The sequence below is a fragment of the Bubalus bubalis genome, chromosome 13 (assembly GCF_019923935.1).
Source record: "Bubalus bubalis isolate 160015118507 breed Murrah chromosome 13, NDDB_SH_1, whole genome shotgun sequence".
Lineage (NCBI taxonomy): Eukaryota > Metazoa > Chordata > Mammalia > Artiodactyla > Bovidae > Bubalus > Bubalus bubalis.
In genome coordinates, this window is record NC_059169.1 from 15,507,934 (window position 1) to 15,535,402 (window position 27,469).

A 27,469-nucleotide genomic window follows, 5' to 3' on the forward strand; every position below is an offset into this window, starting at 1 on the left:
GTCCAAAAATACTGTTCTGATACTTCTACCCACATCTGTAATTTTAGCTTCCCTGATTTCCCATGGTAGTTATGTCAATGGCCTCCATTTTTAAAACATGAACATACATTTCTTTCATATCCCCCAGCACCTAGCATAGGGTTTGACAGTGAATACCATGCTCATTTTGCTCTTTGGAAGAAAAGCTATGATCAACCTAGACAGCATATTAAAAAGCAGAGACATTACTTTGCCAACAAAGGTCCAACTAGTCAAAGCTATGATTTTTCCAGTAGTCATGTATGGATATGAGAGTTGGACCATAAGGAAAGCTGAGCATCGAAGAATTGATGCTTTTGAACTGTGGTGTTGGAGAAGAACCTTGAGAGTCCCTTGGACTGCAGTGAGATCAAACCAGTCAATCCTGAAGGAAACCAGTCCTGAATATTCATTGGAAGGACTGATGCTGAAGCTGAAACCCCAATACTTTGGCCACCTGATGCGAAGAACTGACTCATTGGAAAAGACCTTGATGCTGGGAAAGATTGAAGGCAGAAGGGATGACAGAGGATGAGATGGTTGGATGGCATCACTGACTTGATAGACATGAGTTTGAGCAAGCTCCAGGAGTTGGTGATGGACAGGGAGGCCTGGCATATTGTAGTCCATGAGGTCACAAAGAGTCAGACGTGACTGAGTGACTGAAATGAACTGAATCTAGATTTTTTCACCAGAATTCCAAACCTAGAGATAATTTTCTTAGGAAAATAATGATTTGAGACTAGTTAACTTTTCTTAATTAGTATGTAGATTGGATTAATATTATCAAATGTAAAAGAATTCCTCTCAAATTCTTTATTTTAGGGCAAAGTTACGCAAAAGGGGACTTTTGCTGAGTTTTCAAAATCTGGGATAGATTTTGAAAATATTATTTTATGGCAGAAGGCAGAGAAGGCTGAACCATCTCCAGGTCCAGGAACACTCACTCTGATCTCCAAGTCTTCAGTTCAGTCTCAACTGTCTTCCAGACACTCCATGAAAGATACGGCTCCAGAGGACCAAGATGTGAATTTCTCATCCTGCAACACACCCTTGTCTGTCTGCTCTTGGTGACCTCGTGGACCTTCAGTCTTCTTCTCTCACGACATTTTTGTTTATCCCAAAGTAGATCCTAAGATTACAAGCCTAATTCCATGGAATTGGTAGAATTAGAAGAGCATGAAGGGAGCAAGCCTGCTTGGTGTTCTCCTTTGGGTGTAGGATGGAGAATCTTATGGAGCTCAGTAGGGGGTGCACTGCTATGAATTTCCAGCTGTCTGTGGCTCATGCTGATATGAGAACTCATCAGTTTACCATAGTTACATCCTACTCACTCTGGTGGCTCCCAACTTCCCTTAAGCATCCAGAGGTTAAATGTGAAGACCTCTTTAGACTGAGTCTTTCTGTGACCACATTAAATCAGCTACTTTTCCTATATGTTGGAATGTTCTGGCACTGCAGGTGATTGATGGTAATATTTTGCCCCTTTGTTAGATCATTTGTTGTAAGCCAGACACTTTAGAGTTAGTTCTTGTCTTCCTATTTTTTATTACCCTTTGAGACCTAGAGCCACATCGTATTCATCTTGAATGCCCAATGGTCAGCATAGAATTGAGTACATCTTTGGCTCATGTGACTCTGTAATGCATTCTAGGTCCTACAGACAGAAATGAAGAAAAGCAGTAGCTCTCTCTTAAAAACATACACAGGATCTCTCTTGGTATCCAAGCCCACAATATCCAGACCTAGGAACCTGGATGATTCTGATAAATAGTCAGATTAGTCCCTCACATTCTGCACTCAGGAATCACTCCCTGAAATTCAGGAATTAAATAGATTTGGGTCATATGCCATCCTGTGCTGTCCAGACTCACATTATTTCAACTTCCTGTGTGAACTCATTTTGCTGTATTTGTCTAGGATTTTGAACACCAAGTATGGTTTACATTTCTATCATTGGAAGTGATACAAGTCATTTAGAGGGATATGTTAGTGCCATATCATTTTGTATATTATTTTGGAAGAAGCTTCTGCATTTGTACTTGAATCAGGTAGTTGTGCTTGTGCTGAGTCATGATTAACTTTAAGCAAAGCCACACAACAGTGAATAATTTTGTGCAAATGATGTTCTTTTTCTAATAGATTTCTGAAAGTAGGATGGCTGAGTCCAAGAGTAAATGCATATGTGGTTTGTCTAGACATTTGCACACCCTTTTCTGTAGGAAATGGACCATGCTGCACTCCTACGAGCATATGAGATGTATCTGTTTCCTCACAACTTTGCAGTGGAGGGCATTGTAAACTTTTGAAATTTGAGGGTTCCTTACTTAAAATTTTGAAATTTGAGGGTTCCTTACTTAAAATTTTGAAATTTGAGGGTTCCTTACTTAAAATTTTGTTTTCACTGCCATTCTCCCTCCCAGAATGAGAATATCCAGGTTACATTACCATTGGAGGGCCGTTCGGTTGGAAGAGTTGGTTTTAAGACCTATGAGAATTACTTCACAGCCGGTGCCCACTGGTTTATCACCATTTTCCTTATTTTAGTGAACATTGGAGCTCAGGTAAATAAGAACATTTATTTCGGTTTTGTGCCCTCTTCCTGGTATTTACATACTGTTTATACTGTATTTATTTAATTTATTAATATTAACATGTTTAATATATATATTAAGAGATTTATTTCAGAGAACTGGCTCATGAGGTTGTGCAGTCTAGCTGGTCAATGTGAAATCAGAAAGGCAGGCCTACAGGCTGGAACCTCAGGCAGGAGCTGACCCTGCAGTCTTGAAGCAAAATTTCTTCCTCCTCCAGGAAGCCTCAGGTTTTGTTTGTCAGGCCTTTGACTGACTGGACAAGGCCACCAGAGTGTTGAGGGTGATCTAGTCTACTTCAGTTCCGAGGACAATGTGAATCACATCCACTGAATACCTTCATAGTGACATCTAGACGAGGGTTTGGTTGAACCACTAGAGACTGGCCTGGCCAAACTGACACAGGAACTTGATCATCACAGTTTCTATCAAATTTTTTTTTTCTTTGAAAAGTCCTGACTTTTATACTGTTTTTATTATGCTTTGCAGTCCATTTTGGTTTGCACTGAATGAAATCTGTGAGGAAAATAAGTGAGGCTTACTTATTGAGGTGAGGTGTTGTTTGTATATAACAGAGAGATTCTAGGAAGAAAAAGAATGTCTTGTAAAGATATTAAAATGTAGCATGCCCTCCTCTGACCTGTGGTCATCTGGGGTGTGGGGCTTGGCACAGACCTGAGCTGGAAGGACCGTCTCCACGTTCTGGAGCCTTTCCATCTCCCAACCTAGTGAGCGGGGTGTGAGGCTCAGTGATGTCAGTGTGTGAGTGACTGTTGTTTCCTGCTCCAGGTTGCCTACATCCTGCAGGATTGGTGGCTTGCATACTGGTGAGTGATTCCTGGTCTGACCCAAAGGGCTGTGAAGTCTACATGAAGCCTCACTTTCCCACAGCAGTGGGGATAGTTGGGGCTTGTTCAGCCTCTTCTTCTGACTCTCACAGTTTCTCTGAAAAAGAAGTAAACTTCTGGCTGATGGAGTGAGACTATCCCCGTATTTGACCCTCAGAAGCTTCCTCACATTCTTAGAGCTGAAAGTTGTGATTCAAATGGACTTTTATAAGGTAGATGGACACAAGGCCCAGTGAGCTAGGAACCATTTCCCACCATAAAACACATCTTCTAAATCGAGGTTAATTTTTCTGTTATTTACCTAAATTCTATCTAGAGTGTAATATTTTTTCTTTGTCTTCCCTTTTCCCTAGGGCAAATGGACAGAGTACCCTATATGCCATGGCATATGGAAAAGGAAGGGTAATTGAGATACCTGATTCTGGCTGGTACTTAACAGTTCACTCAGGTAAATCATCTGATCTGTTATACGAGAGTCTGAGGTATTTACTAGGAGCCTGTGTTAACAACTAGAGCTCGCAGGAGTAATTCAGTAATGTCTTAACAGATGAAAAGTCTGAGTTGCATTTACTCTGTGAATTAATTAGAATGAGTATTTTTAAAATCTACTAGAAGAAAGTAGGTGCATGAAGACTCTTAATTTGCTCTGGATTTTGGTAGTTAAAACAGAATTGCATATTGAGAAAATCAGCCACTTTAAATATATGTTATTGTCTATTCTAATAGGTTGCTTTAGCTAAAGCTTACATCATTACATGAATGGGCAAGGGGATTAGAAATGTATCCCCACCCTGTTGTTTGGATTGTTTCAATTATTTCTGAATAAACCATGGCTTTTATTGATCCTGAATGAAATCTTTTGGCAGCAAGTGTCTCATGTAAAAGTGTTTTTCCCTTGCAGGTATGCAAACTCCCCTTCACCACACTCATCTCTTTGGCTTCATTACTTAAGAAAGAAGTTAAGCAGGGAGAAATACAGTGTCTAGAAATTAGAATTCCTTCTCTTTCTTTCCTTGAAATCACAGTGTTATTGTATCCTCAACTATGTGATTAATATCTGGCTTTCCAGGCCAATATTAACACAGCTCTCTGTGTTTTCACAGGAGTGCTTAGAGTATATGTAGCGTTATATACTTTTTAAAGGAAATCCTTATTTAAAATATTATATATTCCCACAGGAAACCCTCATACAAGCTTTCTACAAAGGTAGAGTGTGTTATCTTTGTTAGAACCCACTCATTGAAATTTGGTATTTATTATGTTGATCATTTGCTAAGAAATGTGAATCCATTAGTTGTTTACCTTCTGAATTGAGGAACTATGGTAACATAAAGAAAGAAAGACGGACTTATGTTATATATTCATATAGGATTGTGTGTTAGTCACTCAGTAGTGTCTGACTTTGTGACCCCATTGCCTGTGGCCCGCCAGACTCCTCAGTCCATGGCATTTCTCAGGCAAGAATACTGGAGTGGGTTGTGATTTCCTACTCCAGGGGATCTTCCCGGCCCAGGGATCAAACCAGGGTCTCAATGCACTGCAGGCAGATTCTTTACCATCTGAACTGCCAGGGAAGCCCAGTAGGCTAAGGCAAATGCTTATTGATGGAATTCAGGAATTTGAACAGCTTTCAAAGCTGAAATAACAATGACACATCAGCTAAAGAGGAAAACAAAATATTTGATAGAATGTATATTACAGAGGTTTCTCCACTCTCTTTAGCATTGTGAATTCAAGAGATGTTAGGAGGGCTATTTTCATTTTTATATGCATAGCAGGTATTCATTTATGTTATTAATAAAGTTAAATTTAGGTTATTGTGTTCATTTCCAAATGCTTTGTGTTTCTTTTTTTAATTAATTAAATTGGAGGCTAATTACTTTAAATATTGTAGTGGATTTTGAGATACATTGACATGAATCAGCCATGGGTGTACATGTGTTCCCCATCCTGAACCCCCCTCCACCTCCCTCCAGATCCCATCCCTCAGGGTCATCCCAGTGCACCAGCACTGAGCACCCTGTCTCATGCATCAACCCTGGACTGGTGATATGTTTCACATATGATAATATACATGTTTCAATGCTATTCTCAAATCACCCCACCCTCGCCTTCTCCCATAGAGTCCAAAACACTGTTCTATACGTCTGTGTCTCTTTTGCTGTCTTGCATATAGGGTCATCATTACCATCTTTCTAAATTCTATATATATGCATTAATATTTTGTATTTGCTTTTCTTTCTAACTCACATCACTCTGTACAACAGGCTCCAGTTTCATCCACCTCATTAGAACTGATTCAAATGCATTCTTTTTAATGGCTGAGTAATATTCCATTATGTATATGTGCCACAGCTTTCTTGTCCATTCGTCTGCCAATGGACATCCAGGTTGCTTCCATGTCCTAGCTATTGTAGACATTGCTGCAATGAACATTGGGGTACACGTGTCTCTTTCAATTCTGGTTTCTTCGGTGTGTATGCACAGCAGTGGGATTGCTGGGTCATATGGCAGTTCTATTTGAAGCTTTTTAAAGAATCTCCACGCTATTCTCCATGGTGGCTGTACTAGTTTGCATTCCCACCAACAGCGTAAGAGGGTTCCTTTTCCTCCATATCCTCTCCAGCATTTATTGTTTGTAGACTTTTGGATAGCAGCCATTCTGACTGGGATGAGATGGTACCTCATTGTGGTTTTGATTTGCATTTCCCTGATAATGAGTGATGTTGAGCATCTTTTCATGTGTTTGTTAGCCATCTGTATGTCTTCTTTGGAGAAATGTCTGTTTAGTTCTTTGGCCCATTTTTTGATTGGGTCATTTATTTTTCTGGAATTGAACTGCAGGAACTGTTTCTATATTTTTGAGATTAATTCTTTGTCAGTTGCTTTATTTGCTATTATTTTCACCCATTCTGAAGGCTGTCTTTTCACCTTGCTTATAGTTTCCTTCGTTGTGCAAAAGCTTTTAAGTTTAATTAGGTCCCATTTGTTTATTTTTGCTTTTATTTCCATTACTCTGGGAGGTGGGTCATAGAGGATCCTGCTGTGATTTATGTCAGAGAGTGTTTTGCCTATGTTTTCCTCTAGGAGTTTTATAGTTTCTGGTCTTAAGTTTAGATCTTTCATCCATTTTGAGTTTATTTTTGTGTATGGTGTTAGAAAGTATTCTGATTCATTCTTATACAAGTGGTTTACCAGTTTTCCCAGCACAACTTGTTAAAGAGATTGTCTTTTTGCCATTGTATATTCTTGCCTCCTTTGTCAAAGATAAGGTGTCCATAGGTGCGTGGATTCATTTCTGGGCTTTCTATTTTGTTCCATTGATCTATATTTCTGTCTTTGTGCCAGTACCATACTGTCTTGATGATTGTAGCTTTGTAGTATAGTCTGAAGTCAGGCAGGTTGATTCCTCCAGTCCCATTCTTCTTTGTCAAGATTGCTTTGGCTATTTGAGATTTTTTTGTATTTCCATACAAATTGTAAAATTATTTGTTCTAGTTCTCTGAAAAATACCATTGATAGCTTGATCAGGATTGCATTGAATCCATAGATTGCTTTGGGTAGTATACTCATTTTCACTACATTGATTCTTCCAATCCATTAACATGGTATATTTATCCCTCTATTTGTGTCATCTTTGATTTCTTTCATCAGTGTTTTGTAGTTTTCTATATATAGGTCTTTTGTTTCTTTACGTAGATTTATTCCTAAGTATGTTATTCTTCGGAGAAGGCAATGACACCCCACTCCAGTACCTCTTGCTTGGAAAATCCCATGGACGGAGGAGCCTGTTAGGCTGTAATCCATGGGGTCGCTAAGAGTCAGACACGACTGAGCGACTTCACTTTCACTTTTCACTTTCATGCATTGGAGAAGGAAATGGCAACCTGCTCCAGTGTTCTTGCCTGGAGAATCCCAGGGACGGGGGAGCCTGGTGGGCTGCCGTCTATGGGGTCGCACAGAGTCGGAAATGACTGAAGTGACTTAGCATAGCATAGCATGTTATTCTTTTCATTGCAACAGTGAATGGAATTGTTTCTTTAATTTCTTTTTCTGTTTTCTCATTGTTAGTGTATAGGAATGCAAGATGTGTTAATTTTATATCCTTCAACTTTACTAATTCATTGATTAGCTCTTGTAATTTTCTGGTGATGTCTTTAGGGTTTTCTATGTAGAGGAACATGTCATCTGCAAACAGTGAGAGTTTTACTTCTTCTTTTCCAACCTGGATTCCTTTTATTTCTTTTTCTTCTCTGAGTGCTGTGGCCAAAACTTCCAAAACTGTGTTTAATAGTAGTGGTGAGAGTGGGCACCCCTGTCTTGTTTCTGACTTTAGGGGAAATGTTGTCAGGTTTTCACCATTGAAGATAATGTTTGCTGTGGGTTTACCACATATAGCTTTTATTATGTTGAGGTATGTTCCTTCTATGCCTGCTTTCCGGAGAGTTTTTACCATAAATGGATGTTGAATTTTGTCAAAGGCTTTCTCTGCATCTATTGAGATAATCATATGGCTTTTATTTTTCAATTTGTTAATGTGGTGTATCACATTGATTGATTTGCGGATATTAAAGAATTCTTGTATCCCTGGGGTAAAGCCCACCTGGTCATGGTGTATGATTTTTTTAATATGTTGTTGGACTTTGTTTGCTAGAATTTTGTTAAGGATTTTTGCATCTATGTTTATCAGTGATATTGGCCTGTAGTTTTCTCTTTTTGTGGCATCTTTGTCTGGTTTTTGTATTAGGGTGATGGTGACCTCACAGAATGAGTTTGGGAGTTTACCTTCCTCTGCAATTTTCTGGAAGAGTTTGAGTAGGATAGGTGTTAGCTCTTCTCTAAATTTTGATAGAATTCAGCCTGGAAGCCATCTGGTCCTGGGCTTCTGTTTGCTAGAAGATTTCTGATTGCTGTTTCGATTTCCATGCTTGTGATGGGTCTGTTAAGATTTTCTATTTCTTCTGGTTCAGTTTTGGAAAGTTATACTTTTCTAAGAATTTATCCATTTCTTCCAAGTTGTCCATTTTTTGGGCATATAGTTGCTTATAGCAGTCTCTTATGATCCTTTTTATTTCTATGTTGTCTGTTGTGATTTCTCCATTTTCATTGCTAATTTAGTTGATTTTATTCTTCTCCCTTTGTTTCTGGATGAGTCTGGCTAATGGTTTGTCTATTTTATTTATCATCTCAAAGAACCAGCTTTTAGCTTTGTTGATTTTTGCAATAGTCTCGTTTCTTTTTCATTAATTTCTGCCCTAATTTTTATGATTCCTTTCCTTCTACTAAACCTAGGGTTCTTTATTTCTTCCTTTTCTAGTTGCTTTAGTTGTTGAGTTAGATTAGCTATTTGATTTTTCTCTTGTTTCTTGAGGTAAGCTTGTATTGCTATGAACCTTCCCTTTAGCACTGATTTTACTGAGTCCCAAAGGTTTTGGGTTGTCATGTTTTCATTGTCATTTGTTTCTATGTGTAGTTTGATTTCTTTTGTGATTTCTTCTGATTTGTTGGTTATTCAGAAGCGTGTTGTTTAGCCTCCTTATGTTTGTATTTTTAATAGTATTTTTTTTTCCTGTGGTTGATATCTTACTGCAGATATCTAATCTTGTGATCAGAAAAGATACTTAGAATGATTTTTTTTTGAATTTACCAAGGCTAGATTTATGGCCCAGGATGTGATCTATCCTGGAGAAGGGTCTGTGTGCACTTGAGAAAAAGGTGAAAGTCATTGTTCTGGGGTGAAATGTCCTATAGATATCAATTAAGTCTAACTGGTCCATTATATCATTTAAAGTTTGTGATTCCTTGCTAATTTTCTGTTTAGTTGATCTATCCATAGGTGTATTAAAGTGAGTGGTGTAGTAAAGTCTCCCATTATTATTGTGTTGCTATTAATTTCCACTTTCATACTTGTTAGGATTTGCCTTACATATTGTGGTGCTCCTATGTTGGGTGCATATATATTTATAATTGTTATATCTTCCTCTTGGATTTATCCTTTAATCATTATGTAGTGTCCTTCTTTGTCTCTTTTCACAGTCTTTATTTCAAAGTCTATTTTATCTGATGTGAGTATTGCTACTCCTGCTTTCTTGTGGTCTCCATTTGCATGAAATATATTTTTCCAGCCCTACATTTTCAGTCTGTATGTGTCCCTTGTTTTGAGGTGGGTCTCTTGTAGACAGCATATGTAGGGGTCTTGCTTTTGTATCCATTCAGCCAGTCTTTGTCTTTTGATTGGGTCATTCAACCCATTTACATTTAAGGTAATTATTGAGAAGTATGATCCCATTGCCATTTACTTTGTTGTTTGGGGTTCGAATTTATACACCTTTTCTGTGTTTTCTGTCTAGAGAAGATCCTTTAGCATTTGTTAAAGAGTTGGTTTGGTGGTGCTGAATTCTCTCAGCTTTTGCTTGTCTGTAAAGCTTTTGATTTCTCCTTCATATATGAAGGAGATCCTTTCTGGGTATAGTAATCTGGGTTGTAGGTTTTTCTTTTTCATTACTTTAAGTATGTCCTGCCATTCCCTTCTGGCCTGAGGAGTTTCTATTAAAAGATCAGCTGTTATCCTTATGGGAATCCCCTTGTGTGTTATTTGTTGTTTTCTCCTTGATGCTTTTAATAATTGTTCTTTTTGTTAGATATTGGTTAATTTTATTAATATGTGTCTGGGGTATTTCACCTTAGGTTTACCCTGTTTGGGACTCTCTGGGTTTCTTGAACTTTGGTGGCTATTTCATTCTCCATTTTAGGGAAGTTTTCAACTATTATCTCCTCAAGTATTTTCTCATGGACTTTCGTTTTGTCTTCTTCTTCTGGGACTCCTATGATTTGAATTTTGGGGCATGTGACATTGTCCCAGGGGTCTCTGAGGTTGTCCTCATTTCTTTTAATTCTTTTTCCCTCTCTGCTTCCTTTATTTCCACCATTCTATCTTCCACCTCACTTATCCTATCTTCTGCCTCAGTTATTCTACTGTTGGCTCCGTCCAGAGTGCTTTTGATCTCAGTTATTGCGTTCTTCATTATTGATTGACTCTTTTTTATTTCTTCTAGGTCCTTGTTAAACATTTTGTGCATCTTCTCAATCCTTGTCTCCAGACTATATATCTGTAACTCTATTTTGTTCACAAGATTTTGGATCATTTTCCCTATCATTATTCTGAATTCATTTTCAGGTAGACTCCCTATCTCCTCCTCTTTTGTTTGATTTGTTAGGCATTTATCATATTCCTTTACCTGCTGAATATTTCTCTGCCTTTTCATCTTGTTTAGATGGCTGTGTTTGGGGTGGCCTTTCTGTATGCTGGAAGTTTGTGGTTCTTCTTTATTGTGGAGGTTCCTCCCTGTGAGTGTGGTTGGACGAGTGGCTTGTCAAGGTTTCCTGGTTAGGGAAGCTTGCATCAGTGTTCTGGTGGGTGGAGCTGGATCTTTTCTCTCTGGAGTGCAATGAAGTGTCCAGTAGTGAGTTTTGAGGTGTCTATGGGTTTGGTGTGACTTTGGGAAGCCTGTATTTTAATGCTCAGTGCTATGTTCCTGTGTTGCTGGAGAATTAGCTTGGTATGTCTTGCTCTGGAACTTGTTGGCTTTTGGGTGGAGCTTGGTTTCATTGTAGTTATGAAGGCTTTTGGATGAGCTCTTGTTCATTAATGTTCCCTGGAGTCAGGAGTTTTCTGGTGTTCTCAGGTTTTGGATTTAAGCCTCCTGTCTCTGGCTTTCAGTCTTATTCTACAGTGGCCTGAAGACTTCTTCATCAATATAGCACCAATACTAAAACATATAGGTTAAAAGAGAAAAGATTCTCTACAGTGAGGGACACCCAGAGAGGTTCACAAAGTTACATGGAGAAGAGAAGAGGGAGGAAGGAGATAGAGGTGACCAGGAGGAGAAGAGGATGAATCAAAAGGGGAGAGAGAAATCTAGCCAGTAATCAAATTCCTATGTGCTGTCCACAGCCTGGAACATCCAGAGAGGTTCACGGAGTTACATAGAGAAAAGAAGAAGGAGGAAGGAGATAGAGGTGACCAAGAAGAGAACATGGGGTGTCAAAAGGCAAGAGACAGATCTAGCCAGTGATCATTTCCCTAAGTGTTCTCCACAGCTCGGAATACCCAAAGAGATTCACAGAGTTGGGTAGAGAAGAGGTGGGAGGGAGGAGATAGAGGTGACCTGGGAAAGAACAAGGAGAGTCAAAAGAGGGAGAGGGCAATCAAGCCAGTAATCACACTCCTAAGTAAAAATGGGTACTGAAGATTGGATTCTTAAAGGTACAAAATTGGTAACAAATACCCAAAAGCAAAGGTTGAAAATCAAGGGTAGAGGTTAAACTCTCAAAAATACAATATTAAAAAAAAAACAAAATCACAAAAATTATAAAAAGCATATATGAAATTTGCTTTAAACATAGGTTCTTTTTTTGCAAGATAAAAGTAGGTTATAAAAATGAAGATTAATGGAGTAATAAAGTAGTTAAAATAAAAAAAATTAAAAAATGATAATAGTAAAATATATCTAGTAATTTCTCTGGAGCTATTGCAGGCAGTGATGTGTCAGTTCAGTTTCAGATAATTCCTTGTTCCAGCTTATACTTCTCGAGGTCTATAGGCCTCTTCCAATGTAGTCTGTGCTAACTACAGGGTTTTAATCTGTTGCACCTGTCACTTTCAAAGCGGTTCCCTCTGTTTATTTTGGCGGCTTTTGTTTGCGAGTCTCTTCAGTGTCTAATTTCCGCCCTGACACAAGGGGGCAAAGGTGGTCACTTACTTAGGCTGACTTGTTCAGTTGTGCTGTGGGGAGGGAGGAACACTGCAAACAAATATCACTGGCGTGTTTGGGGAGTGCTCGCATTGTCTGGACCACACTGGGTTTGCCCCCATTCATAGCGCCTGTGCTTTCCCTGTCTACACTGCTCAGGCTCCAGGTTGCTCTGCAGGGGAACTGTCTAAAGCAGGCCCTGGGTAGCATGCACTTCCCAGGTCTAAGCTGCTCAGGTTCAAGTTCTTGGGTACTCCAGAAAGGCAAATACTTGGTTGGGCCTGCGTTTTGTGCCCTTCCCAGGTCCGAGCAGCTCAGGTGACAAGGTGCTTGTTGAGCACACTCCTCAGGTGTGCAGTGCGTCTTATCACCTCCCCGGTCCCAGCCGCTTGGTTTCCTGGGAGCATAGTGGGAGCACCGTCCCACGTGTGCCATGTGTCTCCTCTGGGGAGCTGATCTCTGGCTGTGACCCTCTTGTTGGATGTCAACCGTCCAGGATCCCAGGAACATTTGGTTAGCAACTGGGAGCCTGCTCACAGTTTGGTGGAGGATGCTGTCTCTGGGGCCTAGATTGCCCCTTTCCAGCTCTGGCTGTCACCCGCCTGCCTCTCTGCCTCTGGTAGGGGATGGGCTGGTCCGCAACCGGCTAGCTCTCCTCTGGTATTCACTCAGTCCTTTGTTCTGTGAGTGGGCCTGGCAGTGCCTTAGGTTAGACCTTTTCACGGGAAAGTTCTCTCTCTCTCTTTCTTTTTTTCTCTCTGGTGATCCCACAGTTTGGGTTGCTGTCTCACGTTAGCTCCCTCAGATTGTCCTCAGGGCATTCAGGCCTGGTCCTTACCATAAACAATGCAGCCTGTGCCTCCCTGTTCAGCCCCTGTTTTCTAGTGGCAGATGCAAGCATCTGGGCTACTTCTCTGCTGGGAGTTGTGGTTAGTCTGTGTGTTTTATTTATTTATTTTCCTCCCAGTTATGTTTCCCCCTGAGATTCCAAAACTCCCCACCTACCCGCTGGTGAGAGGGTTTCCTGGCATTTGGAAACTTCTCCTCATTCACAACTCCCTCCCCAGGATGGGTCTCTGTTCCCTACCTCTTTTGTTTCTTTATCTTTTATATTTTGTCCTACCTCCTTTCGAAGACAATGGGCTGCCTTTCTGGGTGGCTGGTGTCCTCTGCCAGCATTCAAAAGTTATTTTGTGGGATTTGCTCAGCATTCAAATGATCTTTTGATGAATTTGTGGGGGAGAAAGTAGTCTCTCTGTCCTATTCCTCTACCATCTTAGGACCACCCCCATGCTTTGTGTTTCTATAAAACACTTAGTGAGAGATTACTTGCTCATTTTGATTAATTATCTCATGGTAAAATATAGTACATGTTTTCTTGCAATTCAATTATTGAAGAGATTGTCTGCTTGCAACTTAATATGATCTTTTTATAGTCTTTAAAGCTGCTTGGGCATGGAAATAGTTACTTTACATGGAAGTAAATTTCCATATACATTTACCGTTTATGAGGAAATGGTAACTCATCTCTCTTATTCCCTTTTAATTCATGATGGTATCAAAATATTTCTCAATTTTAGATTATGGGACATGTTGTAAAGAATGAGATTTGAAATATGGCAAAAGGAAGATAGTACTTTTTATCATTTTCTTTCTTCTGAATTTTTATTAGTATTTGTAATTGGATTAGGAAAATCTGAATTTGTATTTTACACCTGATTTTTTTTCTCATGTTGTTTCTATTTAATAAGAGAACCATACTTATTTTTATATTCTTCTTTGTAAATATACCTAGTGAATGTATTAAACTCTCATAGAATCCATTATATATTTATTCTATAGTCTATAGGTGAATTTATATATAAATTATATTTATAGAATAAAGCGCATAACATTTTTGTAAGCTGTCTGCCATGCTTTCACATAACTGAAGGAAAGGCAGAGATCTTTTGCTAAGTGATGTTATTTTATTTCAGTTCTAACCATAGGTATCATCCTTTTTGGCATCACAAGATCTTTGTTGATATTGTACGTCCTTGTTAATTCTTCACAAACTTTGCACAACAAAATGTTGGAGTCCATTTTCAGAGCGCCAATGCTGTTCTTCGATAGAAATCCAATAGGTAAGTCAGACACCAAGTTTCTCAGTAAGTATGTCTTATTAACGCATTTAGTTCCTGATTACATTTGATCTTTGAAAATGGATGAGAAACTTAGAAGATAATCACTGTGCATATTAATCTATTTTCTACAAAAAAATTTACTGATCTGAATATAGGGGCATATACATTTTTATTCCAATTTTACTGTGTGTGTAAAGATAAATGCTCACTTTACAGAATGATTTAGAAACCCATTTGTTATGTGGCATATAAAATATCCTATGTTAGATGCAAACATGTTTTAATGTTGACCAGTTCCTAAAAGCTGGCTGTGTCATATAGTGTTAAGTTAGGCTGTTGTCTAGATAGGACCTTCTTACAATGAATATGCAAAAGACAGGCTGTGTGTTTCTTTCTTTTCCCATCCATTTCTGGAATCACAGAGCTCTGACATATGCCCATGCATTGAGGTTTACATAAAAATTCATTAAAATACCAAATTGGTAGAGACATTACTTTGCCAACAAAGGTTTGTCTAGTCAAGGTTATGGTTTTCCCTGTGGTCATGTATGGATGTGAGAGTTGGACTGTGAAGAAGGCTGAGCACCGAATAATTGATGCCTTTGAACTGTGGTGTTGGAGAAGACTCTTGAGAGTCCCTTGGACTGCAAGGAGATCCAACCAGTCCATTCTAAAGGAGATCAGCCCTGGGATTTCTTTGGAAGTAATAATGCTAAAGCTGAAACTCCAGTACTTTGGCTACCTCATGCTAAGAGTTGACTCATTGGAAAAGACTCTGATGCTGGGAGGGATTGGGGGCAGGAAAAGAAGGGGATGACAGAGAATGAGATGGCTGGATGGCATCAGTGACTTGATGGACGTGAGTCTGAGTGAACTCCAGGAGTTGATGATGGACAGGGAGGCCTGGCGTGCTGTGATTCATGGGGTCGCAAAGAGTTGGACACGACTGAGCGACTGAACTGAACTGAAGCATCTTTTTCAAAGAAACTAACTTTATAGTTTTACAGTGGGCACTTGGTGACATGTAAGACCCTTTATAGTACATAGCACATGGATCTTCAGTGGTAAGCTTCCCAATATGAGTGTCCCTGGAGGTTTCTCCGTGGGTTTTTTCTTCGACCTTGAGGCCTTTGACTTGTTTTGCTTCTGAAGGTAGGCTTCTGACCTGGGTTTCTATGAAGCGTTAGTTCATCAGTGTACATGCCCCTCTGTTCAGTTGGTTGGAATTGTGCTGAGGCCCAGGGCAGCTTAGTTTTTGTAGGCGATGATTGACAGGACTTGTTGAAGCAGGTATGTGGACTGGAGGGAGGACAGGAGTAGCCTTGGGCTGGTCATGAACTCACCATGTGACCAAGGCCAAAGCAGATGGATCCTACTGGGCAGGCAAATCTCAAGGCAGGATGTGGTCTGTCTTGGTTTAAAAGTGTGACTCTGCCTGAAGTCAGCTGCCTGGGTTCAGTCCTGGTGCTAGTTACAAATGGTAATAGCAGGTTATAGTTATATTAATGCAATTCTTATGTGCTAGTTACTTAATTTCTTTGTGTCTGTTTTCTTATCTCTAAATGGGGATTCTATTAATACACTTTTTGACTGTGTTAGAAATAAGCTTATTAATAGACTCACAACACTTAGCTCATGGTCAGTGACTAGTGAACCTTACTGATGATGAGGAAATGCTATCTGGGAACTTCCTTTCTTGTGAAATGGGAGTAATTTCACATGCCCTTCCTGTTTCACAAGACTCTTGTGAGGATTAATGCAAGCTATTCAGGGAAGCATCTCGTGTAGATGTATTCAAAACATATTGTTTGGTCCAGGCAGTGAGCCAAGCATAGAATGGTTAACTACAAAGGCCCATACAGATCTCATTTTATTATGAAGCTGTAGTGAGGAAGTATTTGGAGAAGTCCATACTATTATGGCTGTGAAGTTGTTCCACTTTTTCAGGTAATGTAAAAACTATGGTCATCAAGTTGGGAGCCTTAAGTGAGACTGGATTTCTGTTATTTCAGCCTCTGGGTGCTCATGACCACAATTAACCAGGTTCTTCATGTTCAAGACCTGTAGGCTTCTCCAGATGTTGATTTATTTATTATTCAAGGATTTGGGATCAAGTTTAAATCTTCAAAGTCACTAATCGTAGAGCAGTTGGCACACTGGTGCTTGTCTTCCTCCCCTTCCTCTATCTCTTAGCAGAATCTCATTCTTTCAGGAAAATAGAAGCCCAAATAAGTATTATACTGCAAAGATTATAGGCCTGCTTTTCCCAGAAGGCATCAGGGCCATCAATTATTTACTCCTTCAGTGGTATATTCAGTTGAACTCTTTCCTATAGTTTATTGTCAAAGTAAAATTTACAGTAGATTATTTATGGTGGACTTTATTGCTGGTTTGTGATCACATGAAGAGAAAACCACATGTATTGATACTTTGGAAGCTCTGGTTCCTAGAACCAGACTATCCAAGCTTCCAAGTTCTGTGTCTGTCAATCAAGGAAATGAAACCGTCAGACATGTAATACATTTCCCTGGGGTTTAGCTGAGCATTGAAGGCAAATTGTGCTTATGTGGGTTAAATATTTGGTACCTAATAGTTTTGCCTTACAAACTAAAGGCCATTAAGAAAAAATGAGGAATTCAACCATTTTTAAACATACGTAGACATTTAAAAACTATTATTGGACAAGGAGTTGGGATATAGGTGGAGATGTTAGACGTTCTGGTTCTGCTGGAACAGAGCTTTGGAAGAGCTGTGACAGCCACTTCTCTTGGCCTCAGGTTCTAACAGGTAAGAATCGGGGGCCTTTTCACTCATCAAGCATTTACTGATCATCTACTGGTTGTAAGTTGTGGTCCCCAGCATTGAGACAAACAGTTCCTGTCTTTCTTCTTATTCTTTTTTTCTTTTTTTGTAGTTTTCCAGGTTTATTTCAGTTTATAACATAAGGTATTTCAAATAAATCCTTAATTATACTGCATGCAAAAAAAGTGCCCCAGTTAAAGTCATCATGTGCAAAGGTTATTGTGATGTGGCCCATTGTTAAATAGATAATTAGAAAGTTATTTTTCCCCCCAAATAAAGATAATGTGTCTAAATGAGAAGGATAAAGAGAGATTCCATTATTAAACTTGGAAACAAGGAAGTAGTGATATAAACTTGCTGGGCTGAAAAGATGTGCAAAAGACCATCCAAGAGCATCTGAGAGCAAAGTGATTAGGAAAAATCATGTAAGGTAATTTCCCAACACCTGACACCCACACAAGAGGGATGTCATTGTTAGTACTGTGGTGTTAGACTGTTGGACCTCTTTCTTTTTATGAAGTGTTTATTTTTAACTTTTTTCTTTATATATATGCATATTTGTGTGTGTGTATATATATATAAATATATATAAACATTTATATATATTATATATAAACATTGTTGACTTACAATGTTTCAGATGCACAGCAAGATGATTCAGTTATACATATACATTATTTTTGAAATTATTTTCCATTAAAGGTTATTGTAAGATATCAACTATAGTTCCCTGTGCTATACAGTAAACTTCTGTTACTTGTTGCATGTCTATTTTAAAAAATTAGACATATAGCATTCTATTCATACTAAGTCAAACAAGTGGAATCAAAATGTCATAAATTTTTTTAGTTAGGCAAGAATTGTTCAGTTTTCTAAAATACATATATTATACATATTATTTATATATATGTATACACAAGTTTTTCTACTATGCTTGATAAGGGGTTGAGAAAGAACATCAATAAAAAAGATGGAGAAATTGGAAAACAAATAAATGGAATGGGAGTACTGAATATGAAATAGAAAGAGTGAAATAAGCTAGGTAAAATTAAAAGATCACCATATAGTTCAATTGTTTTTAAACATGGTTGCTTATTAGAAACATCTGGAGTTCTGGAGGAAAAAAAGCAACACCTGGGTATTTATATTTTTCAAAAAAATTCCAAGATAATTCTGATATGCACCTGGATTTTAAAAAGTGATTACAGGTTTTTGTATTAAATAGCAGTTTTGATGATACAGATTTCTATTATTTTTCTGTTGACCAATCATGATACAATGGTATTATGTGAGTAATGGTTACATAATCACAACAATAAAAGATGTTTGTCAAATAAATCAATAGCCATACCCCCCCAAAAAAAAAGATAATTAAAATTGCAAGTCATAAAGGGAACATGACTAACTTAATAATATACAAGAATCATATACAATTTGGGGGGGATCAAGCAGAGTAACATGGTAAGTGGAAATGCATCCAAGCAACATGTTCTCATCTGCTCAGCCAGTCTCTGTCTTTTTTGGTGCGTTTAATCCATTTATATTTAATGTAGTTATCAATATATGTGATCCTATTACCATTTTCTTAATTGCTTTGGGTTTATTTTGTGTAAGTCTTTTCTTTCTTTTGAATTTCCTGCCTACAGAAGTTCCTTTAGCATTTATTGTGAAGCTGGTTTGGTGGTTCTAAATTCTCTGAACTTTTGCTTGTCTGGATAGCTTTTGATTTCTCCATCAAATCTTAAACAAGAGTCTTGCTGGGTGGAGTATTCTTGGTTTTACTTTCTTCCTTTTTATTACTTTAAATATATCAGGCCATTTCCTTGTAGAATTTCTGTTAAGAAATCAGCTTATAGACTAATGGGAGTTCACATCAGCTCAGTTCAGTCTCTCAGTCATGTCCGACCCTTCACGACCCCATGGAGTGCAGCACATCAGGCCTCCCTGTCCATTGCCAACTCCCAGAGCTTGCTGAAACTCATGTCTACTGAGCCAGTGATGCCATCCAACCATCTCATCCTCTGTTGTCCCCTTCTCCGCCTTCAATCTTTCCCTGCATCAGGGTCTTTTCAAATGAGTCAGCTCTTTGCATCAGGTGGCCAAAATTTTAGAGTTTCAGCTTCAACATCAGACCTTCCAATGAACACTCAGGACTGATCTCCTTTATGATGGACTGGTTGGATCTCCTTGTAGTCCAAAGGACTCTCAAGAGTCTTCTCCAACACCAAAATTCAAAAGCATCAATTCTTTGGCGCTCAGCTTTCTTTACAATCAAGTCTCGAAAAACACCGTAACTTTGACTAGACAGACCTTTGTAGGCAAATTAATGTCTATGCTTTTTAATATGATGTCTAGGTTGGTCATAGCTTTTCTTCAAGGCAGCAAGCGTTTTTTAATTTCATGGCTGTGATCACCATCTGCAGTGATTTTGAAGCCCAAAAAGATAAAGTCTGCCACTGTTTCCACTGTTTTCCCATCTATTTGCCATGAAGTGATGGGACCAGATGCCATGATCTTAGTTTTCTGAATGTTGAGCTTTAAGCCAACCTTTTCACTCTCCACTTTCACTTTCATCAAGAGGCTCTTTAGTTCCTCTTCAATTTCTGCCATAAGGGTGGTGTCATCTGCATATCTGAAGTTATTGATATTTCTCCCGGCAATCTTGATTTCAGCCTGTGCTTCATCCAGCCCAGCATTTCTCATGAAGTACTCTGCATATAAATTAAATAAGCAGGGTGACAATATACAGCCTTGACATACTCCTTTTCCTATTTGGAACCAGTCTGTTGTTCCATGTCCAGTTCTAACTGTTGCTTCCTGGCCTGCATACAGAGTTCTGAAGAGGCAGGTCAGGTGGTCTGGTATTCTCATCTCTTCCAGAATTTTCCACAGTTTATTGTGATCCACACAGTAAAAAGCTTTGGCATAGTCAATAAAGCAGAAATAGATGTTTTTCTGGAACTCTCTTGCTTTTTCAATGATCCAGTGGATGTTGCCAATTTGATCTCTGGTTCCTCTACCTTTTCTAAAACCAGCTTGAACATCTGGAAGTTCACAGTTTACGTATTGTTGAACCCTGGCTTGAAGAATTTTGAGCATTATTTTACTAGCATGTGAGATGAGTGCAGTTGTGCGATAGTCTGAGCATTCTTTAACATTGCCGTTCTTTGGGATTGGAATGAAAACTGACCTTTTCCAGTCCTGTGGCCACTGCTGAGTTTTCCAAATTTGGTGGCATATTGAGTGCAGCAGTTTCATAGCATCATCTTTTAGGGTTTGAAGTAGCTCGACTGGAATTCCATCACCTCCACTAGCTTTATTCATATGCTTCCTACGGCCCACTTGACTTTGCATTCCAGGATGTCTGGCTGTAGGTGAATGATCACACCATTGTGATTAACTGGGTCATGAAGATCTTTTTTGTACAGTTCTGTGTATTCTTGCCACCTCTTCTTAATATCTTCTGATGGAAGTTCACTTTTATGTAATTTGTCATTTTTGCCTTATTGTTTTAATATTTTATTTTTGTCTTTAATTTTTGTCAGTTTGTTTATTCTGTGTCTCAGTGTGTTCCTCCTTGGGTTTGTCCCACCTGGGACTCTGTGTGCTTTTCAGATTTGGTTGACTATTTCATTTTCCATGTTAGAGGAGTTTTCAGCTATTATCTCTTCAAATATTATTTTCAGGTCCTTTCTCTCTCTCTTCTCATTCTGGGACCTCTATAATGTGAATGTTGGTGTGTTTAATGTTGTCTCAGAGGTCTCTTAGGCTGTCTTCGTTTCTTTTCATTCTTTTTCTATATTCTGTTCTGTGGCAGTGATTTCCACCATTCTGTCCTCTAGATCATTTCTCTGTTCTTCTGCCCCAGTTATTCTGCTAGTGATTCCTTCTAGTATATTATTCATCTTTGCTTGTTTCTTCTTTAGGTTTTTAGGTTTTTGGTAAACATTTCTTGCATCTTTTAAATCTTTGCCTCCATTCTTTTCCTGAGATCCTGAATCATCTTCCATATCATTCTGAATTCTTTTTCTGGAAGGTTTCCTATCTCTACTTCATTTAGTTTTTTTCTGCGGTTTGATCTTGTCCCTTCATCTGGGACAGATGTTATTTTCTGCTTTTTCATCCTGATTGACTTTCTAGAATGTGGTTTTTGTTTTAGCCACTGTGGAACTGTAATTCTTTTTGCTTCTTCTGTCTGCCCCTCTGATGGATAGACTAAGAGGCTTGTGTATGCTTCCTGATGGGAGGGATTGGTGGTAGGAAAAATTGTGTCTTGCTCTGGTGGGCAGGGCCTTACTCAGTAAAGCTTTAATCCAATTATCTGCTGATGGGTGGGGTTGTGCACCCTCCCTGTTAGTTTGTTCTGAGGCGACCCAGTCCTTGAGTCTTTGGTAGGGTTAATGGTGCTTCAAAGAGAGCTTATGCTAAGGGAGACCTTCCCATACTGCTGTTGCTAGTGTCCCCTTCCCTGTGGTGAGCCCACATCTCCTTAGGAGACCCTCCAACACTATCAGGTAGCTTTGGTTCACTCTCCTGTGGGCTCACTGCTCCTTTCCTCTGGGTCTTGGTATGCACAAGGGTTAGCTTGTGTTCTTTAAGACTGGAGTCTCTGGTTCCCCCAGTCTTGTGAAAGTTTTATAATCAAGTCCTGTTGGTCTTCAAGGTCAGATCCCCTGGGAAATCCCAGTCCCTTTGTTGGATTCCCAGGCTGGGAAACCTGATGTGGGGTTCAGAACTTTCACACAGTGGGAAAACTTCTTTGGTATTATCATTCTCCAGTTTGTGGGTCACCCACCCAAATGATATGGGATTTGATTTGTGATTACGCCCCTCCTGCTGTCCTGCTGAAGCTTCTTCTTTGTCTTTGGACATGGGGCATCTTTTTTTGGTGGGTTCCAGCATCCTCCTGTCAATGAGAGTTCAACAGCTAGTGGTAATTTTGGTGCTCTTGCAGGAGATGAGTGCACACCCTTCTACTCTGCCATCTTGACTGAAACTCTGGCAGTCCCTGTCTTTCCAGGCATTTACAAACATAAATAATTGCTGGCAGTGGATTGTTTGTTTAAAACAAATGGTGTCAATATTCTGTGATTCCATATAGAAAAGATACAGATTCACATTTTAATACAGCTGTCAATTGGAGATCTCAATTCATGTATACATACCACATGCACATTGACAAGCATAGCCCTATGATGTAGATCTTTTTCATAGTTATGTAAAGGTTGCCCTTGGTTTCAGAAAATTTACAAAAACTGTTTTCCTGGAACTTTGACATGAATTGTTTTCAAAATGAAATCACATCAGTGGGAGTCAGAGAAATTTAGGAAATAAAGTAAGTGATTCTTTATTTAAGATCATCATCTCTAAGCTTACAGCAAATGCATCCCAATTTCTAAACAGACTCTTAGCGATACTGAAATGTTCTCCTGACCCATCAGAGACTGTCTAGATGCTAGAGGTCATCTCTGAAAATGTGTTAGGAAAAGAAGAGGGAAGCCAGCACTTCTAATGTTGCTTTTTACAAATATCTACACATACTTCTCTTCAGGCTTTGGAGAAGTGGGTTACAATGCTTTGACAGTAGGTGAAATGTAAGCAATGATGTTTTCTCCATAAGTAATGAAATCAATTATGATCTGTTGAATGTTCTTTTCATTCTTGGTAACCAGGGTTAATCTGTTAGAAATTTCCCTCTTATTTAGGGAAAACTCTAATATCTAGAATAAAGATGATAAGGTTCAAAGTACACTTTGAGTGGAAGTTTATTAAAATAATGTAGTTATGTGGAAAGCTATCATGAAATCAAGTTCTCTGTTCTGGAAATATTTTCTTTTCATTTCTTTTTGGCATTTGCATTTTCATAGATTGTATCATATGGGGAACTAGTTCAACCTCTTGAACACCTGGAAAGTCTATTTTAGACTTGTTACATGTATAGAAATCTTTATCCAGGCATTATTCCAAATACAGTCATGCTCCTCATGATGGGAAAGTCCTGCCTTTGGGTCTACGGTTGGGAGAAAGTAGTGCTACCGAGTGGCATATTGTTACTATATCAGTAGAAGGAGAAGAGGGCAACAGAGGATGAGACGGTTGGATGGCAACACTGATTCAGTGGACATGAACTTGTGAAAACCCCGAGAGATGGTAAGGAACAGGGAAGGCTGGCATGCTTCATGGGGTCATGAAGGGTCAGATATGACTTGGCAACAGAATAACCAGAGTGTCTGCCCTGGGTGATTTTCAGTTGAAGTCCCTAATTTTGGGCTAAGTCAATAATTAGTGATTTCTCTTTGAACTTCAAGTGGATTTTATAGAAGTGTTCTTTTGGTTCAGTGACTGATCTTATCTTCACTCTGATTGGGGCATGTAATGAAAATGTATGCTTTTTGAGCATGTGGTAAGGAAAACAAGGTATCCACTTCTTTCTTTTCTACACAAAGATGTTTGAACAGATACCAGAGTACATCTGGATTTGTTCTTATATGTGTTTTCTCACAATATAAAATTCCATAGATTTAGCTTTGAGAAGTTCTTAGGATCATGGATTAATCTTTTTATTACCTTTAAATATTTAGAAAGAAATTAAGGAGGAAGAGACGTAGAGAACAGACCTATGGACATGGAGGGAGGGGAGCAGGGAGAAGGGGAGATGTATGAAGAGAGTAATATGGAAATTTACAATACCATATGTAAAATAGATAGCCAATGGAAATTTGCTGTATGGCTCAGGGAACTCAAATGGGGGCTCTGCGACAGACTGAAGGGTGTGATGGGAAGGCAGATAGGATGGAGGTTTGGGAAGGAGGGGACTTGGGTGTACCTATGACTGATTCTGGGCGGCTGTGACGGCGCGCAAAGCACGGCTGCTGAGACCGTGCGCAGAGTGCGGCCGAGAGGAGCTACCCCACGTCCGAGGTCAGGGGCGGCAGCCGAGAGGAGCTACCCTGCGTCCGATGTCAGGGGCGGCAGCCCAGAGGAGCTACGCCGCGTCCAAGGTCAGGGGCAGTGGCCAAGAGTGCCAGGCTGTGACAGCAGCAGGAGCAGTCCAGAGAAGCTACCTCTGCCTCAGGCCAGGGGCAGCGGCTGGGAGAAGCAGCCCCACATCCAAGGAGCGGTGGCTGCATGGGCACAGGAGGGCCTAGAGGAGCTATTCACGTTCAAGGTCAGGAGGGGCGGCGGTGAGGAGACACCACTTGTCCAAGGTAAGGAGCAATGGCTGCGCTTTGCTGGAGCAGCCCTGATACCCCATGTCCAAGGTAAGAGAAACCAAAGTAAGATGGTAGGTGTTGCAAGAGGGCATCAGAGGGCAGACACAATGAAACCATAATCATAAAAACTAGTCAATCTAATCACATTAGGACCACAGCCTTGTCTAACTAAATGAAACTAAGCCATGCCCTGTGGGGCCACCCAAGACGGGCGGGCATGGTGGCGAGGTCTGACACAATGTGGTCCACTGGAGAAGGGAATGGCAAACCACTTCAGTATTTTTGCCTTGAGAATCCCATGAACAGTATGAAAAGGCAAAATGATAGGATACTTAAAGAGGAACTCCCCAGGTCAGTAGGTGCCCAGTATGCTGCTGGAGATCAGTGGAGAAATAACTCCGGAAAGAATGAAGGGATGGAGCCAAAGCAAAAGCAATACCCTGTTGTGGATGTGACTGGTGATAGAAGTAAGGTCCGATGCTATAAAGAGCAATATTGCATAGGAACCTGGAATGTCAGGTCCATGAATCAAGGCAAATTGGAAGTGGTCAAACAAGAGATGGCAAGAGTGAATGTCAACATTATAGGAATCAGAGAACTAAAATGGACTGGAATGGGTGAATTTAACTCAGATGACCATTATATCTATGACTGCGGACAGAAATCCCTCAGAACAAATGGAGTAGCCATGATGGTCAAGAAAAGAGTCCGAAATGCAGTACTTGGATGCAATCTCAAAAATGACAGAATGATCTCTGTTCGTTTCCAAGGCAAACTATTCAGTATCACAGCAATCCTAGTCTATGCCCCAACCAGTAACGCTGAAGAAGCTGAAGTGGAATGATTCTATGAAGACCTTCAAGACCTTTTAGAACTAACACCCAAAAAGATGTCCTTTTCATTATAGGGGACTGGAATGCAAAAGTAGGAAGTCAAGAAACACCTGGAGTAACAGGAAAATTTGGCCTTGGATACGGAATGAAACAGGGCAAAGACTAATAGAGTTTTGCCAAGAAAATGCACTGGTAATAGCAAATACCCTCTTCCTACAACACAACAGAAGACTACACATGGACATCACCAGATGGTCAACACAGAAATCAGATCGATTATATTCTTTGCAGCCAAAGATGAAGAAGCTCTATACAGTCAACAAAAACAAGACCAGGAGCTGACTGTGACTCAGATCATGAACTCCTTATTGTCAAATTCAGACTTAAATTGAAGGAAGTAGGGAAAACCACTAGACCATACAGGTATGACCCAAATCAAATCCCTTATGATTATACAGTGGAAGTGAGAAATAGATTTAAGGGACAAGATCTGATAGATAGAGTGCCTGATGAAGTATGGACGGAGGTTCGTGACACTGTACCGGAGACAGGGATCAAGACCATCCCCATGGAAAAGAAATGCAAAAAAAGCAAAATGGCTATCTGAGGAGGCCTTCCAAATAGCTGTGAAAAGAAAAGAAGCCAAAAGCAAAGGAGAAAAGGAAAGATATAAGCATCTGAATGCAGAGTTCCAAAGAATAGCAAGAAGAGATAAGAAAGCCTTCCTCAGCGATCAATGCAAAGAAATAGAGGAAAAAAAACAGAATGGGAAAGACTAGAGATCTCTTCAGGATAATTAGAAATACCAAAGGAATATTTCATGCAAAGATGGGCACAATAAAGACAGAAATGGTATGGATCTAACAGAAGCAGAAGATATTAAGAAGAGGTGGCAAGAATACACAGAAGAACTGTACAAAAAAGATCTTCACGATCCAGATAATCATGATGGTGTGATCACTCACCTAGAGCCAGATATCATGGAATGTGAAGTCAAGTGGGCCTTAGAAAGCATCACTATGAACAAAGCTAGTGGAAGGTGATGGAATTCCAGTGGAGCTATTTCAAATCCTGAAGGATGATGCTGTGAAAGTGCTGCACTCATTATGCCAGCAAATTTGGAAAACAGCAGTGGCCACAGGACTGGAAAAGGTCAGTTTTCATTCCCATCCCAAAGAAAGGCAATGCCAAAGAATACTCAAACTGCTGCACAATTGCACTCATCTCACACGCTAGTAAAGTATGCTCAAAATTCTCCAAGCTAGGCTTCAGCATTACGTGAACTGTGAACTTCCAGATGTTCAAGCTGGTTTTAGAAAAGGCAGAGGAACCAGAGATCAAATTGCCAAAATCTGCTGGATCATCGAAAAAGCAAGAGAGTTCCAGAAATCATCTATTTCTGTTTTATTGATTATGCCAAAGCCTTTGACTGTGTGGATCACAGTAAACTGTGGAAAATTCTGAAAGAGATGGGAATACCAGAACACCTGACCTGCCTTTTGAGAAACCTGTATGCAGGTTCAGGAAGCAACAGTTAGAACTGGACATGGAACAACAGACTGGTTCCCAATAGGAAAAGGAGTGCGTCAAGGCTCTATACTGTCACCCTGCTTATTTAACTTCTATTCAGAGTGCATCATGAGAAACGCTGGGCTGGAAGAAGCACAGGTTGGAATAAAGATTGCTTGGAGAAATATCAAGAACCTGAGATATGCAGATGAGCCCACCCTTATGGCAGAAAGTGAAGAGAAACTAAAGAGCCTCTAGATCAAAGTGAAAGAGGAGAGTGAAAAAGTTGTCTTAAAGCTTAACATTCAGAAAACATAGATCATGGCATCTGGTCCCATCACTTCGTGGGAAATAGATGTGGAAACAGTGTCAGACTTTATTTTTTTGGGCTCCAAAATCACTGCAGATGGTGACTGCAGCCATGAAATTAAAAGATGCTTACTCCTTGGAAGGAAAGTTATGACCAACCTAGATAGCATATTCAAAAGCAGAGACATTACTTTGCCAACAAAGGTCCATCTAGTCAAGGCTATGATTTTTGCAGTGGTCATGTATGGATGTGAGAGATGCACTGTGAAGAAAGCTGAGCGCCAAAGAATTGATGCTTTTGAACTGTGGCATTGGAGAAGCCTCTTGAGAGTCCCTTGGACTGCAAGGAGATCCAACCAGTCCATTCTGAAAGAGACCAGCCCTGGGATTTCTTTGGAGGGAATGATGCTAAAGCTGAAACTCCAGTACTTTGGCCACCTCATGTGAAGAGTTGACTCATTGGAAA

General features: G+C 39.6%; 2 protein-coding genes across 2 annotated transcripts in view; both read left to right on the top strand.

Moving 5' to 3' along the window:
- LOC102398340 (ATP-binding cassette sub-family C member 4) overlaps positions 1-1,107 on the top strand; it is an 84,879-nt gene extending 83,772 nt beyond the window's left edge. The window contains exon 15 of the mRNA XM_045162439.1: positions 844-1,107. Coding sequence (XP_045018374.1) covers positions 844-1,092 — 249 coding nt within the window. The 3' untranslated portion in view covers positions 1,093-1,107. The remainder of the gene's footprint in view (positions 1-843) is intronic.
- The window catches only part of LOC123328868 (ATP-binding cassette sub-family C member 4), a gene marked incomplete in the record, with an annotated part of 1,148,417 nt that overhangs the window by 761,288 nt on the left and 359,660 nt on the right, over positions 1-27,469 (top strand).